The 13,128-nt window shown below is 31.5% G+C and overlaps 2 protein-coding genes across 5 annotated transcripts in view; one reads left to right on the forward strand and one right to left on the reverse strand.

Moving 5' to 3' along the window:
• The window catches only part of LOC115888758 (sodium-independent sulfate anion transporter-like), a 40,960-nt gene that overhangs the window by 26,504 nt on the left and 1,328 nt on the right, over positions 1-13,128 (forward strand). The window contains exons 1-9 of one of the 4 annotated variants that reach the window (XM_030908596.1): positions 3,944-4,096; positions 5,564-5,743; positions 7,804-8,013; positions 8,067-8,287; positions 8,477-8,654; positions 9,143-9,307; positions 9,553-9,702; positions 9,753-9,905; positions 12,251-12,558. In XM_030908596.1, the coding sequence (XP_030764456.1) occupies positions 3,994-4,096; positions 5,564-5,743; positions 7,804-8,013; positions 8,067-8,287; positions 8,477-8,654; positions 9,143-9,307; positions 9,553-9,702; positions 9,753-9,905; positions 12,251-12,558 (1,668 nt within the window). In that variant the 5' untranslated portion in view covers positions 3,944-3,993. Of the gene's footprint in view, positions 1-3,943; positions 4,097-5,263; positions 5,446-5,466; positions 5,486-5,563; positions 5,744-7,803; positions 8,014-8,066; positions 8,288-8,476; positions 8,655-9,142; positions 9,308-9,552; positions 9,703-9,752; positions 9,906-12,250; positions 12,559-13,128 lie in introns of those variants that run through there. The other 3 variants (XM_030908597.1, XM_030908599.1, XM_030908598.1) reach the window with 3 other exon arrangements.
• LOC115888765 (39S ribosomal protein L12, mitochondrial) lies at positions 4,102-4,926 on the reverse strand. Its single transcript, XM_030908607.1, has 2 exons — positions 4,730-4,926; positions 4,102-4,672 (listed from the first exon to the last, which is right to left on the reverse strand). The coding sequence occupies exons 1-2, from the start codon at positions 4,792-4,794 to the stop codon at positions 4,183-4,185; spliced, it is 555 nt and encodes a 184-aa protein (XP_030764467.1). The 5' UTR covers positions 4,795-4,926; the 3' UTR covers positions 4,102-4,182.

The raw sequence follows: 13,128 nt of genomic DNA on the forward strand, positions 1-13,128 counted from the left end.
GCTGCGAAATGACGATCGATGACATTCATAGCCATCGCTGACGCCGTTTTTATTCGATCATACGGTAGTTTATCTAAATTCTCATCATATTTCATAATTCCTAGTCAGTTATCCACAACAAACAATAGTAATTTCATTCAGATTTACAATTTTAATGTCTTAATCATAAATGGATTCCTAAAACACCAACAAATATGCAAGATCCTGTAGACGATACCGAGAAAAATTAATCAGATACAACAATCAATAAACAATAATAAATAATCTTTAATAATTATGTGACGTTGTTCACGATTTTTATTTTTTAATGCTCAATTTTCCATAATTCTCCACAAAATAATTTAACACAGTCCCAAGAAAATTTGCTATTGATATTAAACAATTTTATTACTATGTTTTATGTAAACAAATTAAAATTGTATGATGTACAGAGTGTACACTTTGTATCTCAGTTACCTTATAACTTATTGAAAAGGTGAAAATTGAGTCTCACAGAGTTTTTCACGTAGAAGCAGAGTCACTCTTAAAATATAACACAAACTTATTTCTTTAAAATAGGATACCTTGTATATTATATTTTTATTTTATTTGCTTTGTTAGGAGCTTTCTAACGTACTCTAATAACGGGCTATAACAAGTCTGTCTGTATTTTTAGTTTCATCAAAAAAAAATAGCACAATGATGTCAAAACGGCATCTTTGTATCTCTACTCATAAACGAGAAACCCCACAAAACACACGAAAATAGAACACCCTGTACCTTGGTTTCTTAAACAGGAACTTTGTACAAAGTGTACAACTAAAATTCCACCCCGAAACCTTAACCTAGTTTTTGGCAAGTAGTACTATAACAACTATAAATTGTCTAAATATCATTAATATCGCTTCGTTATTGACATGATTTTATTATATCGCACGTATATTATAAATCGAAACTGTTAAAGTTCTCGTCTAACACGATTCAGGTACTTTCAATGTCATATAGACACCCAAATTGCCCATCTACGTCATTGGTATGGTCTACAATATGGGTTTGAGAGCACGTAAGAGCCATAGAAGAAGAACAAAAAAAATGGTAAGAGTGAAATACCAACCTAGTTTTTGAAGCAGAAGAAGGCTCGAAGAACCTTAACATTTTCATGAAGATCACGAACTAGATCGATTGGATCATCAATAGATCGTACTAGGGTATAGGGTGTCCCAAAATAAGAAGAGAGGTACAAATTTGGTAAAGTTTCACTTTTATTATTATTTTCAAAAATAATAAAAGTCTAAAAGAATCCAAACTATACTCGTTGTGCGCAGAATTCTAATTTCTATAAGAATATGTCTTAGTTTGAGCTAAAATGTTAATAGTTTTGAGGGAGAGTCCGGGAGAGACAACGATAGTTCCGCATATTTAGTTTAAAACTATATAAAACGGTACATGTTTTTATCCTTTTGAAAAATCTATACTGATATATAAAATCCTTAAGTGACTGACTCACTGATTAATCACGGTCCTGCTCAAACCACTCAACGTAAGAAGCTCAATTTTGGCATACAGGTTCATTCTAGGGTGTAGAGGTTCGATAAGCAGGGATTTTTCGAAATTCCAGTTCCAAGGGGGTGAAACCACCCCTCAACTATTACATTATTTTTGATTTAAAAAAACGGTCAAGTTTCCGAAAAAACGCTTAAACACGTATATTTTATTTTGTTTTTTTTTACATATTTTAAGATTTTTTATGTATACAGGGATTTTTCGAAACTCGAATTCTAAGGGGGTGAAACCACCCCTCAAATATTAGAATATTTTTTATTCAAAAACCGGTGAGTTTTTCGGAAAAACTCTTAAACACGTATATTTTATTTTGTTGTTTTACATATTTTAAGATTTTTTAAAAATTTATACAGGGTGTTTCATAAAATATGACCATTGAGTATAATCACGATTCTGCTTAAACTGCTTGTTTAAAGCTGATTTTTGGCAAACGGATTGACTGTGGGGTGTAGAGGTTCGATAAGGAGGGGTTTCTCGAATCTCAAATTCCAAGAGGGTGAAAACGCCCCTCAAATATTACAATATTTGTTATTTAAAAACGGTTAGTCTTTCGGGAAAACGCTTGGACACGCATAATTTATTTTGTTTTTTTTTACATATTTTGAAATTTTTTCAAAAATCATACAGGGTGTTCCAAAAAGTTGGGTAATTGATTAACCAAGATTCTGCTTAAACTGCTTGACGTAAAAAGCTTATTTTTGACAAACGGATTTTTCAAAAGTCAAATTCGAACGAGATGAAACTACCCCTCAAATATTACCAAGTTATATAATAATATCGCCATATTGTTTTTTCTCATGCTGACATAAATGTGAGAAAAATTTTTCCAGTTTGTATGTTAATGGAAAATCTGGCTTTGCTTTATCATCACCATTACAAATAAATAATTCGATGCTAATAAAAGGCTAAAAAAAATCAAACTCTGGTTTAAAAAACGTATCAAACAAGACTGTTATAGATTTCGAAAACCCAAACACGGATTTCTCCAATAAACAACTCAATCGGACGTGTAAAAATTACAAAAAAATCATAGAAAATCTATCGTAATCTCTGACAAACACATAACGTAAAACTAATAGAAAAAAAACAGCTATTTAACTTGAATAAATATGCATCGCAAAACTGGCAATAGCAACACCTACCTGAAATTTCACTTTCTTGCTTATCCATAACGTCATGTAGGTCGCCAAATGAAAACAAAATTGATCATAGGCGTAGGCAATATTTATTTTAATTCCAATATAAAATTGTATCTTGATTAAACTTCATACACGTTTCTTTTTGATGTACAAAAATATTTATTTATTTCAACTAGTGCCGTCTATGTGGGTTTTATAATGAATAGTTTTGGAGCAAAAACGGTGCACCACTGACTTCGACGCACTCAGATTAAATCATATAAATAAAAATATCTAGGAAGAGCTTTATTTGGGGTGTAGGCAACCTTAATAGTATTTTGGAGAGACATGAATTCTCCAATGAATATCGGAATAATATACTGGGTGTTCCGTTTAAAATAAAGGAGTAACTTGCTTTTAAAAGTGACTAGTGTTCAATATTAATTTTGCCTGACTGTGTATAATTTTTGGATCAAGTTTTAATTTGATTTAAAGTACAATAGTTAATTTAACTACATATTAGGCTATACCGGGTAAATTCCAATTTAGGTAGCTGTTTTTGTAATTTAAAAATTGTTCTTTATTTCTAGAAAATGTTAAATATGTCATAAAATAAAACTCACCTTTATTTTTCTCCCAGAATTCGAAAATCAATTAATATATAGGGTGTTCTATTACAAAAAACACAACTTTGATATGTAACTTTTTTGGGGACACCCTGTAGAACTCTCTATATTTTTAAAAAGTGCTCTGAATTAACTTTTTGAATGTATGAACATAATGTAGAAATGTTTTTATAAAAAACTGTTTAAAAATTCATTTTCCTGCATCGAAAAATGGTAACACCAAGTGTGTGTAAAATAAAAGCACGGAAGATGTTGATATTAGAAGAACTTGAGAACCTTGAGATATTAAAGGCAGATTTAAATTCAATTTCCTCATAGGCGTCACAATTTGAATTATTTTTCTCAGTCTTATTCATAAATTATAATAATTTAAACATTTTATAAGAAATATTATCCATATATTTAATTATTATAAAATTTTTCGTACATCCTTGAAATATTTTACATTCCTTAATATATTCCTGCCAAAAACAGGACTTTTTCTTTTCTGGAACTTTCACTTTAATTTAATTTTGGTAAAATTTCGAAAAAATTAAATTATTGTTATATCCTAGCGCATTCGCCATTTCACTTAATTGATTTTTAGGTTAAATAATTACGTATTCTTAACATTATCTTTAAAACATAATAACTCGTAGTTTATTGTCCTGCTTTTGTTATGTTAACTCGAAAAAAAGTCATAAATTTGTTGCAATTTGTTTAAAAACATGGACGAAATTGTGGTTATCAATTCTAGCACACAAAACTCTTTAAATCCAAGCATTGCATCAAGCTCTAGACCTTTTAATCTTCGAACAAATCAAACTACCAGTAAGTAGATTATTTTAAAACATTTATTTCGTTAAAAAATACAATTAGAGCTACGATACTTAACTTAAAAACCATCCAAAATTAATTTAAACTATTTCTGCTGTACCTCCCACTTTCTCTATAGCTTCCTTCAATTTGTCCGCCTCTTCTTTTGGAACTTCCTCTTTAACTATCGCGGGGGCACTCTCTACGAACTTTTTGGCCTGTACTAAATTCATACCTTCCATCAAATTCTTAATTTCCTTGATCAAAGCCACTTTTTGTTTTTCGTCGAACTTCAAAAGCTTCACCGTGAAAACTGTCTTGACTTTCTGTGGCGCTTCTTCCTCCTCTTCCTCTTTGGGAGCTCCGGCAGCTATAAAACCTCCTACAGGAAAGGCAGGAGCGTCGGGGAGATTGAGTCTTTTTTTGAGTAAAGTACTGAGCTCGGAAACTTCAATTAGGTTGAGTTGTGATATTTCGGTGACTAGTTTTTCGATTTTTGGTGAAGCTGGTGTGTCTACACCACTGGGGGGAGGTATAGTAAGGTTCTCTATGGGTGCTGATACGGTTTCAGTTGACTGGAAGTTAAGAGCTCTAAAAAATATACGGTATTTTTTGGACATGTTTTAATTGGAAAATTTCTGTATTTACCCTTTATGAAGACTCCTCCACTGTCTTAAACTGGTTCGGGTGAATATTCTGTTAATTCCCTGCATTTTTTAACTAAAAAAACCTTCTATTACTAGACAAAAATATGAAAAATTTATATAATAAATTTTTTGAGGTTAGAAAACGTGACAGAAATGTCAAACGCAAGTCCCTGTCCCTGTATTCCTGGTTGCATAGATCTGATTTAAAAATTGAGTGGGAATAAAATTAATTCCAATAAAAAATATCATTACTTCAAACAATAATAATTGAATTTATTGAGAGTATTCTATATCAGTCTATGAGGAATTTTACGGACACTCAACTTTATATGGTTACGAGTATGTTGCAATTAAAGGTGAATAAATAAATAAGAAAACATGAATTTTTAATTCTTTTTTTATTGTATTATCACAACAAATTTTGAATGAAAAATATTTTATCTGTTGACCTTTTTTGATCTTGTCTACCGCAATATTTAGAGTAATTAAATCACTGCAATTTATATTTAGTAAGCTACACATGATTTGTGATTATTTTACATTAATTACCCTTGTAAGAAGACCTCGTAGTAATGAATTTTCAAACATCGGCAAATTTTTATTTACAATTCATTTTATTTCCGGTATTCGCAATATTTGTCGATTTTTTCTAGCACAGAACATTTATTTTTTAAATTCTAATGGAACAGTTAATACAAATAAAAGAAATAAAAAACGGTAAGCGAAGCAGATAACTGTGTAGTACTTCTATGCATCTGTAAGGAAGATAAGATATTAATTCCAGATAAGATTTAGGAATATTTTTAAATATAAAATGCCGTCTTTGTGATTTTAGATGCCGGTACATCTTTGTGCTTGTCAAACTCGGTCAGCATGGATATAGTGAAGAGGAAGTTACCAGTGATTCAATGGCTACCGAAGTACGATTTCTCACTGTTTTTGCAGGATGCCTTGGCAGGATTTACCGTGAGTTTGACTGAGATACCTCAAGGAATAGCTTACGCCCTTGTAGCAGGTAATTTTTCATTTAATTTATAATACAAAATCTTTTTTAAAAAATCCTTTAATTTTTTTAATATTTCTGATTGAACCATTAAAGCTTCAATAAAATATGTAAATATAATTAATCTGTACTTAGTTTTTACGATTATTTTATTACTTTAGAGGCTTTAATTATCTATTATTAGACGATATTTTGAAATATGTGTATCGTTTAAAGGATTATGATATTAAAATATTAATAAATAACTTTTGAAGAGATTTAAAAGATTACAAGGATTAAAGAATGAGTGGCGATATGAGATTGTCTTAATTACAATATTAAGAGAATCTCTCTCTCAATTTTCAATTAAAAAAAAAATCTTGCGTTCAGTTTAAAAAAATCATTTACAATGCCGCAAAAAAAAACGTATATTTCGACACTTAAGGAAATCAAAATTATAGGGTATTTTCCGTTCACCTAGACTGTGAAATTTGGCAGGTAGTACCGTCTTATAAGTCTATAAGTATATATATAAGTATTATATGTCAATAAGTATTATATGTCAATAAGTATAGGGAAAAATCTGAAAATTATACATTTGTAACTAAATTACACAAAACAGTATACAGTGTGTACCCGGAATGTCTTTGGAAAAGGAAAATACTATGTAGTATGTATACTAGATCCTAGAATGTCTTTGCAAAAGGAAAATACTATATAGTAATGCTAGTAGTATATTGTCTTATTAGGAGTAAAAATGACTTCTAGCTTCGAGGCACAAAAAGTCATTTTTACTCCGAATAGAACATGCTATTTTTTTTCAAACGCCACAAATAAGTTTTTAGACAATTTCAAACGTTCCAAATAATATAGAAATATTTAAGTCATACCTTGTATGTAATTATATATCGAGAGACTATGGTTAAGCTCGTTGAATTTGACACTTATTTATGTCAGTTTAATAATCTATTTTCCTAGGCGTTAAAATGACTTTTTTATATTGTCAATCGCATCGCAAAAATTAATACTTTTGGAACGTTTGAAAAAAAACTTTTTTATTATTGACATTTTGGGAAAAATGCATTCTTCATAAAAAAATTGCTTGTTCTATAATGGTTAATTATGTTTATACTTTTCCAAATTTACATACCATTTTAGAGAAAATGAAAAAAAAAACATGAAAATATAATTTTATTTTTTTCAAGTCCTAAGTACGGTAATATAATATGAATAATATCGTTTTCATTCTTTGATAGATTCAATTATAACGTCATATTTTTTGCTATTTTAAAATGTTTAAATAATAAAAACGTTTTTCCCCTTGTAACTACAATCTGTGGACATGCTCTAGTTTTATTTAAAGTATATTTATACTAATCTCCTTGTTTATATAAAACTACATATACAAGACTAATATTTACAATTATAATAAGTAAATAATATAAGGAATTTCTGAAATATTTTACTTTACTTTAGAAGAAAACGCTCTGTATAAAGTTGCACACGAATTCTATGCTTAGAACAATGTTCAGCAAAAAAAAGAATTAAAATGTTTCGTACAAACAATACTTGTACTGATATAAATTTACTGAAGTGGCTGTGTTATAGACAAAAGGCACATATTTTGCTTTGATTATATGTGGTTTATCGGATATGACACTTGATTTATTTTAAAAAAATTGCTTTATATCTGTGATAAATGCGTGAATTAAATATTTCCATAATCTTAAAATAAGTATGCGAATTATAATTATTGACTCTTTATATTGATTCAGTTTTTTTTCATTTATTTGTTTTTGCTGTGTATGTAGGTATATCTATAGACTTTTCACACACCTAGGTAATGTAATTTTTAAACAATTATTGATAAAATAATTTTAAATTATATACCGGGTGTTTTTGGCTGCGAAAAAAAAAACAAGATCTTCCATTTTTAAATAGCGCCCTCGATATTTTTTTTACTTTATTTGATAGAAACTGACATTCCGAATAGAACGACCTATCATATGTCAACTTTTGGGGACATATTGTATATTACGCTGTTGTCATGTTTAACGAAATTTCCTCAAATCTAACGATTTTTTTTTATATAGGCTTGGCAAGTCAGTATGGATTGTACAGCGGCATAATGGGTGGAATAGTATATTTTGTCTTTGGTACTTGCAAAGATATCAACATGGGACCCACAGCAATCATGGCCCTGTTTATACAGAACAGTGTGTCAACAATGGGAGCTGATGGAGCAGCTTTAATAACCTTTTTGACAGGGTGTTTGATATTTTCGGCTGGAGTATTACATTTAGGTAAAAAAATATTTTTTTTAATAATTTTCGAAAAATTTTGTACTTTATTTTAGGATTCGTTGTTGAATTCTTTTCCTATCCTATTATAACTGGTTTCACCACTGCAGCAGCTTTAAGTATAGGTTCTTCACAACTAAAATCGCTGCTAGGCATAAAAGGATCAGCAAACGAATTTTTGGAAGCGTGGAAATCAGTTATTTTACATATAGGCGAGACTAGAAAATGGGACGCTATTCTAGGATTTTGTTCGATAGTTTTTTTGTTTATATTTAGGGTAAAAATGATTGTTTACTAACGAATATATTCTACGAAAAAAAAACCGGCGTCTAGTTCGCTTGGAAATGACAACGATCTTCATTTCTAAGCCATCTCTGACTCCGTGTTTTTTTTTCATCGTATTGTATTTACGCTTTTTAACGAAACATCCTGTATATACATAGAAAAAATATAGTTTATTTTTTAGTATATTCGTGTTTATGGATCGCTTAAGTACAAACCAGAATGGACGACAAGAAGAAATGTTCTGGCAAGGTTTATTATTTATTTGTCCCTTGGAAGCAACGCTTTGGTGGTAATAGGTGGAACTAGCATAGCTTACGTTGCTGAAAAGAACTACAACTCAACACCATTCGTTCTCACAGGTATCTAAAACACATTAATCAAAAAAAAAACAATAACCAAACCAAACCAAACATTAGACACTATATTATTATAGACTTTTTTTCCGATTTAGCTAAAATTTTGAATGCGCGTATAAGTAATTTAAAAAAAATGAAGAAACACATTACGAAAAATTGTATTAATCAATAATAAATATATAAAAAGTAAAAATAAATTGTGTATAATATTTTTCATATTTATATCTGGCAAAACTATCAATAAATACTATTATTTATGCAAAAACTATATGCAGTACCATATGGCACAATTCAAAAGCCCGACTATTGCGGTGACGTCACAAATCGATGTCTCTGGCCTGTATCTCATGTTGGTTATGGCAATAGGGTTATCGTTTTTACCCTTTGGGTACGGAACCCTAAAAATGAGCCAAAAAATACTTGTCTGATGTTTTTAAATAGATACAAAATTTAAGAAACAAAAAAAACACTAAAATAATGGAATTTTTTAGGTGAAGTAAAAAGTGGGTTTCCTAGTCTATCATGGCCACCATTCAGTACTACATTTAATGGTACTTACTTTGGTTTCACCGATATGCTGTCCGAGTATGGTTCTCTAATAGCATTTTGTCCACTGGTTGCTTTCCTGGAGCATGTTGCTATAGTTAAGGCTTTCTGTAAGTAACTATTTATTCAGCTACAGTTCATACCAAATCAAAACTAGTCTTCGGGGTGTGTTTTAGACATTTTTTCTATTCCTGCGAAATTTGGAAATTACGCATTTCCGCAGGAAAATTTGTGTTTTCCGTGGTTCACAGTAGCTTTTTAAAGAGAATTTTTTTTTTCTAATAACTGATTTCAGCTAAACGAAAGGTGACCCGAATTTTTTTTTAAATATTCTTAAAATAACTATTATTTTCAGCTAAAGGAAAGATCATAGATGCTAGCCAGGAACTTATGGCATTGGGATTAGGCAATATAGCGGGTTCTTTTATACATTCCATGCCGGTCACGGGTTCCTTCACTAGGACGGCCGTGAACAACGCTTCCGGAGTGAGGACCACTACAGGAGGTAAAAAATTCACCTTCGAAAAGCTGAATCTATGAAAACTTTTTTTCTAGGGCTGATAACTTCACTGTTGTTACTCGTTTGCTTGGCGTTTATTACTGGTGTGTTCCAGTACATTCCAAAAGCCACGTTGGCATCTGTGGTCATCGTTTCGATGTATTATCTTTGTGAATTTCACGCCATAGGTGTAATGTGGAAAACAAAAAGTGAGTTTTAACAGAATTTTAAATACACACACCGGAAAAATCTAGGGATATAATTTTATTAAAGTTAAAAATAAATGTTTTGAATAAACAACCACATATTTGTAGGCCGATTCTTTCTACTTCGATTGAAACGAAGTAGTCACACTAGTTATTTCTAAATTTGGGATATTTGCAGAAGTGTTTGTGCATTTTTTGCCAAATGTATAAAAAGCACCTAGCATCAATTGTTCGAATTTAACCTGTACTGGCTATGTTTTTTATGATAACTGGCCAGAATTCATTCAAATAACTCTGTTTAGTATTAAACTACATTATGGAGCGTAGACATCTTAACAGAGACGAAATGCTAAGGGCCATGGGTATGCTCGAAGCTGGAATGCGCCAAATCAACGTAGCTAGAGCATTAAATACAAGGCAAGGTGTAATATCGCGATTAAGTGCACGCTACCGTGAAAGTGGTGATGTTGCAGAAAGGCACACAGGGCGACATCGCATTACTACCCCTCAGGAAGATCATTTTTTACAATTAAATGATCGACGCCGACCGACTCTTACAGCCCAGAGCTTAGTTTAATTCTCCAGGAAACACATAATGTAACCGTTAGTCCTGACACTGTTCGCAATAGATTAAGACAGGTCAACTTAAGAAGCAGACGCCCCTGGAGAGATCAACCCTTAACGAGAGGAAATCGAGAGGTACGATATTTGTGGGCCCAAGATCATGTTCAGTGGTCGAATGAACAATGGGCCAATGTTCTCTTCACTGATGAGTCACGCTTTGGAATTCATCCGGATTCGAGAAGGCTTAGGGTATGGAGACAACCGGGAAATCTTATTCGGTTGGATCATGTTCAGGAAATGCACCCTTATCAAGGTGGAACAGTTATGGTCTGGGGAGGAGTCCAGTTAGGCCGAAAAACCGATCTCGTTTTTCTTGAAAGGTTTCTAACAGAAATCAAATATCGTGATTTAATTCTTGAGCCTGTCGTGTTACCATATGCCAATGATTTTGGGAGAAACTTTATTTTCATGCATCACAATGCACGGCCTCATACAGCCAGAGTGGTAAGTGAGTTTATCAATGCTCATCAATTAAACATCTTACCCTGGCCGGCACAATCTCCTGACCTCAACCCCATCGAGCACGTATGGGACTCGCTCCAAAGAAGAATTTTGAGAATGGGTATGCCTCGTGAAACTCGTAGGGATCTGGTTCGGGCCGTGAACGCAGCGTGGCAGGCTGTACCTCAAGAAGAGATCGACAACCCGATCAGGAGCATGGATAGACGATGTAGGGCTGTAATGAACAGTAGAGGAGGCCATACCCTTTATTAAGTAAAAATGGTTTTATCTTTTTTTTTAATTCACAGTTTAGAATTTAAAAAAATGTGTGTATTTTTTTGAGTTCAATAAAAATCAAGGTAAATTTGAAAAATTCGGTAAATTTCGCATTTTTATTTCCAATACGTCCTGTAAACTATTTGTTTATTTTAATTTTATTATATCAGAAATGCAAATAATAAAATTACTGACGATGGCTGGATAAAATTGTAATATCCCTAGACTTTTCCGGTGTGTGTATATATATTTTTTATTTATTTATTAATATCTCTGAAACTATCGAAATATATTTACTCATATCTTAGGATTGTGTAAAGTGATCCGAAAGGAAGCCAAAAATATATAATATACAGGGTGTTCCATTTTAAAAAAAATTATCCCGATCCGCCCACACTTTTTCGAACCATCCTAAAGAAGTTAAAATATTGTTACGGATTCCGTGGGTCCACTAATTTAAACTCACGATAAAATACTTAACGAATTTATTTCTCACTTTATACACAATTACTAACTTATAACACACAACAAAATACGCCATATTTTCTTGACAATATTTTCCTGATTACAGTTGAGGGTTGGAACCTTTGGTGTTACAGCAAATATAACACTAAATCATACTAATACACCCAAAACACTTCTTTTATATTGGACGCGCAGTTTCAGCCAGACCATGTTAGCATCATCAGCAGATGATTATAAACTCATATACTCAGTTTATAATCATCTGCTGATGATGCTAACATGGTTAGCGAAACGCGCGTCCAGTGTAAAAGTATAAGTGTTTTGGTGTATTGTGGTGATTAAAGAAGTTAAAATATTTTCCTGAAATACATCCTGGTACATAATTTACGTTTGCGTTTAAACAAAATTCCCAAGTTTTTTTATTTTAAGAGCTACAGATGCCCGACGCACTATTGCCGAACCCTTTTTTCTATTATTTTTTCTAGTTTTAATTTCTTTTCTATTCTATTTATGATTTTTTTCACCAAAATTTTTATTTTTAGGACTAGATCTCATACCTTACGCCATCACGCTCTTCTGCTGTCTCTTTATCAGTCTAGAGTACGGCATTCTCATAGGAATAGGCACCAGTTTAGTGTTTATACTGTACGACAGCGCCAGGCCAAAGTTACACATAGAGCAGACAGTGGTGCAAGACCGCGTGGTATACGTGGTACGGCCAAAAGTAGGACTTTACTTCACTTCGGCTGAGTTTTTGAGGGACACCATACTAACGGAATGTGACGAAGAGAAATCCATAGTTGTCATCGATGGAGAATTTGTAAGAAACAGCGATTCCACGGCGGCTAGGGTGAGTTATTTTATAGAAATACGCACGTAATGATTTATAAATACCAAACAATCGGAAAAAACGGCGTCAAAAGCTGGGATTAGTAGTGGGAACTATCGAATGAATACTATCGAAACATTCGATAGTTGCAATTCATTCGAATAATTCGATAGTTAGTAAAAAAACATTCGTTGAAAACTATTCGAATAAAAATTATCGAATAGATCGAAGTAGTAGCAAAATATAAACAACAAATTAGATGTCAAAATTATTTATATTAGATCCTATTTAAAAATAATATAGTCTCTAAATTTTTTGTGTGTGGCAACGTTGGTTTATTAAATAATAATAATTACAGAACTAATTTGTTATATTAACAACAAATTTTAAAATCATGAAATATAAACATTTATTAATTTTCTAAGCATGCAGTGTAATGGAAGGAAAATATAAATAAAAATTAGAAATCAAATTATTTATATTAGGTGCTTTATATTACTATTTAAAAATTATATTTACTTTTACTGGCATTTACTTTAAAAAATAAATGAAATATTTCTTCGCAAAAACTACATGTAAGAGAATTAGCAT

Source organism: Sitophilus oryzae, unplaced genomic scaffold (genome assembly GCF_002938485.1).
Source record: "Sitophilus oryzae breed Bouriz unplaced genomic scaffold, Soryzae_2.0 scaffold_808_pilon_pilon, whole genome shotgun sequence".
In the NCBI taxonomy this organism is placed as follows: domain Eukaryota; kingdom Metazoa; phylum Arthropoda; class Insecta; order Coleoptera; family Curculionidae; genus Sitophilus; species Sitophilus oryzae.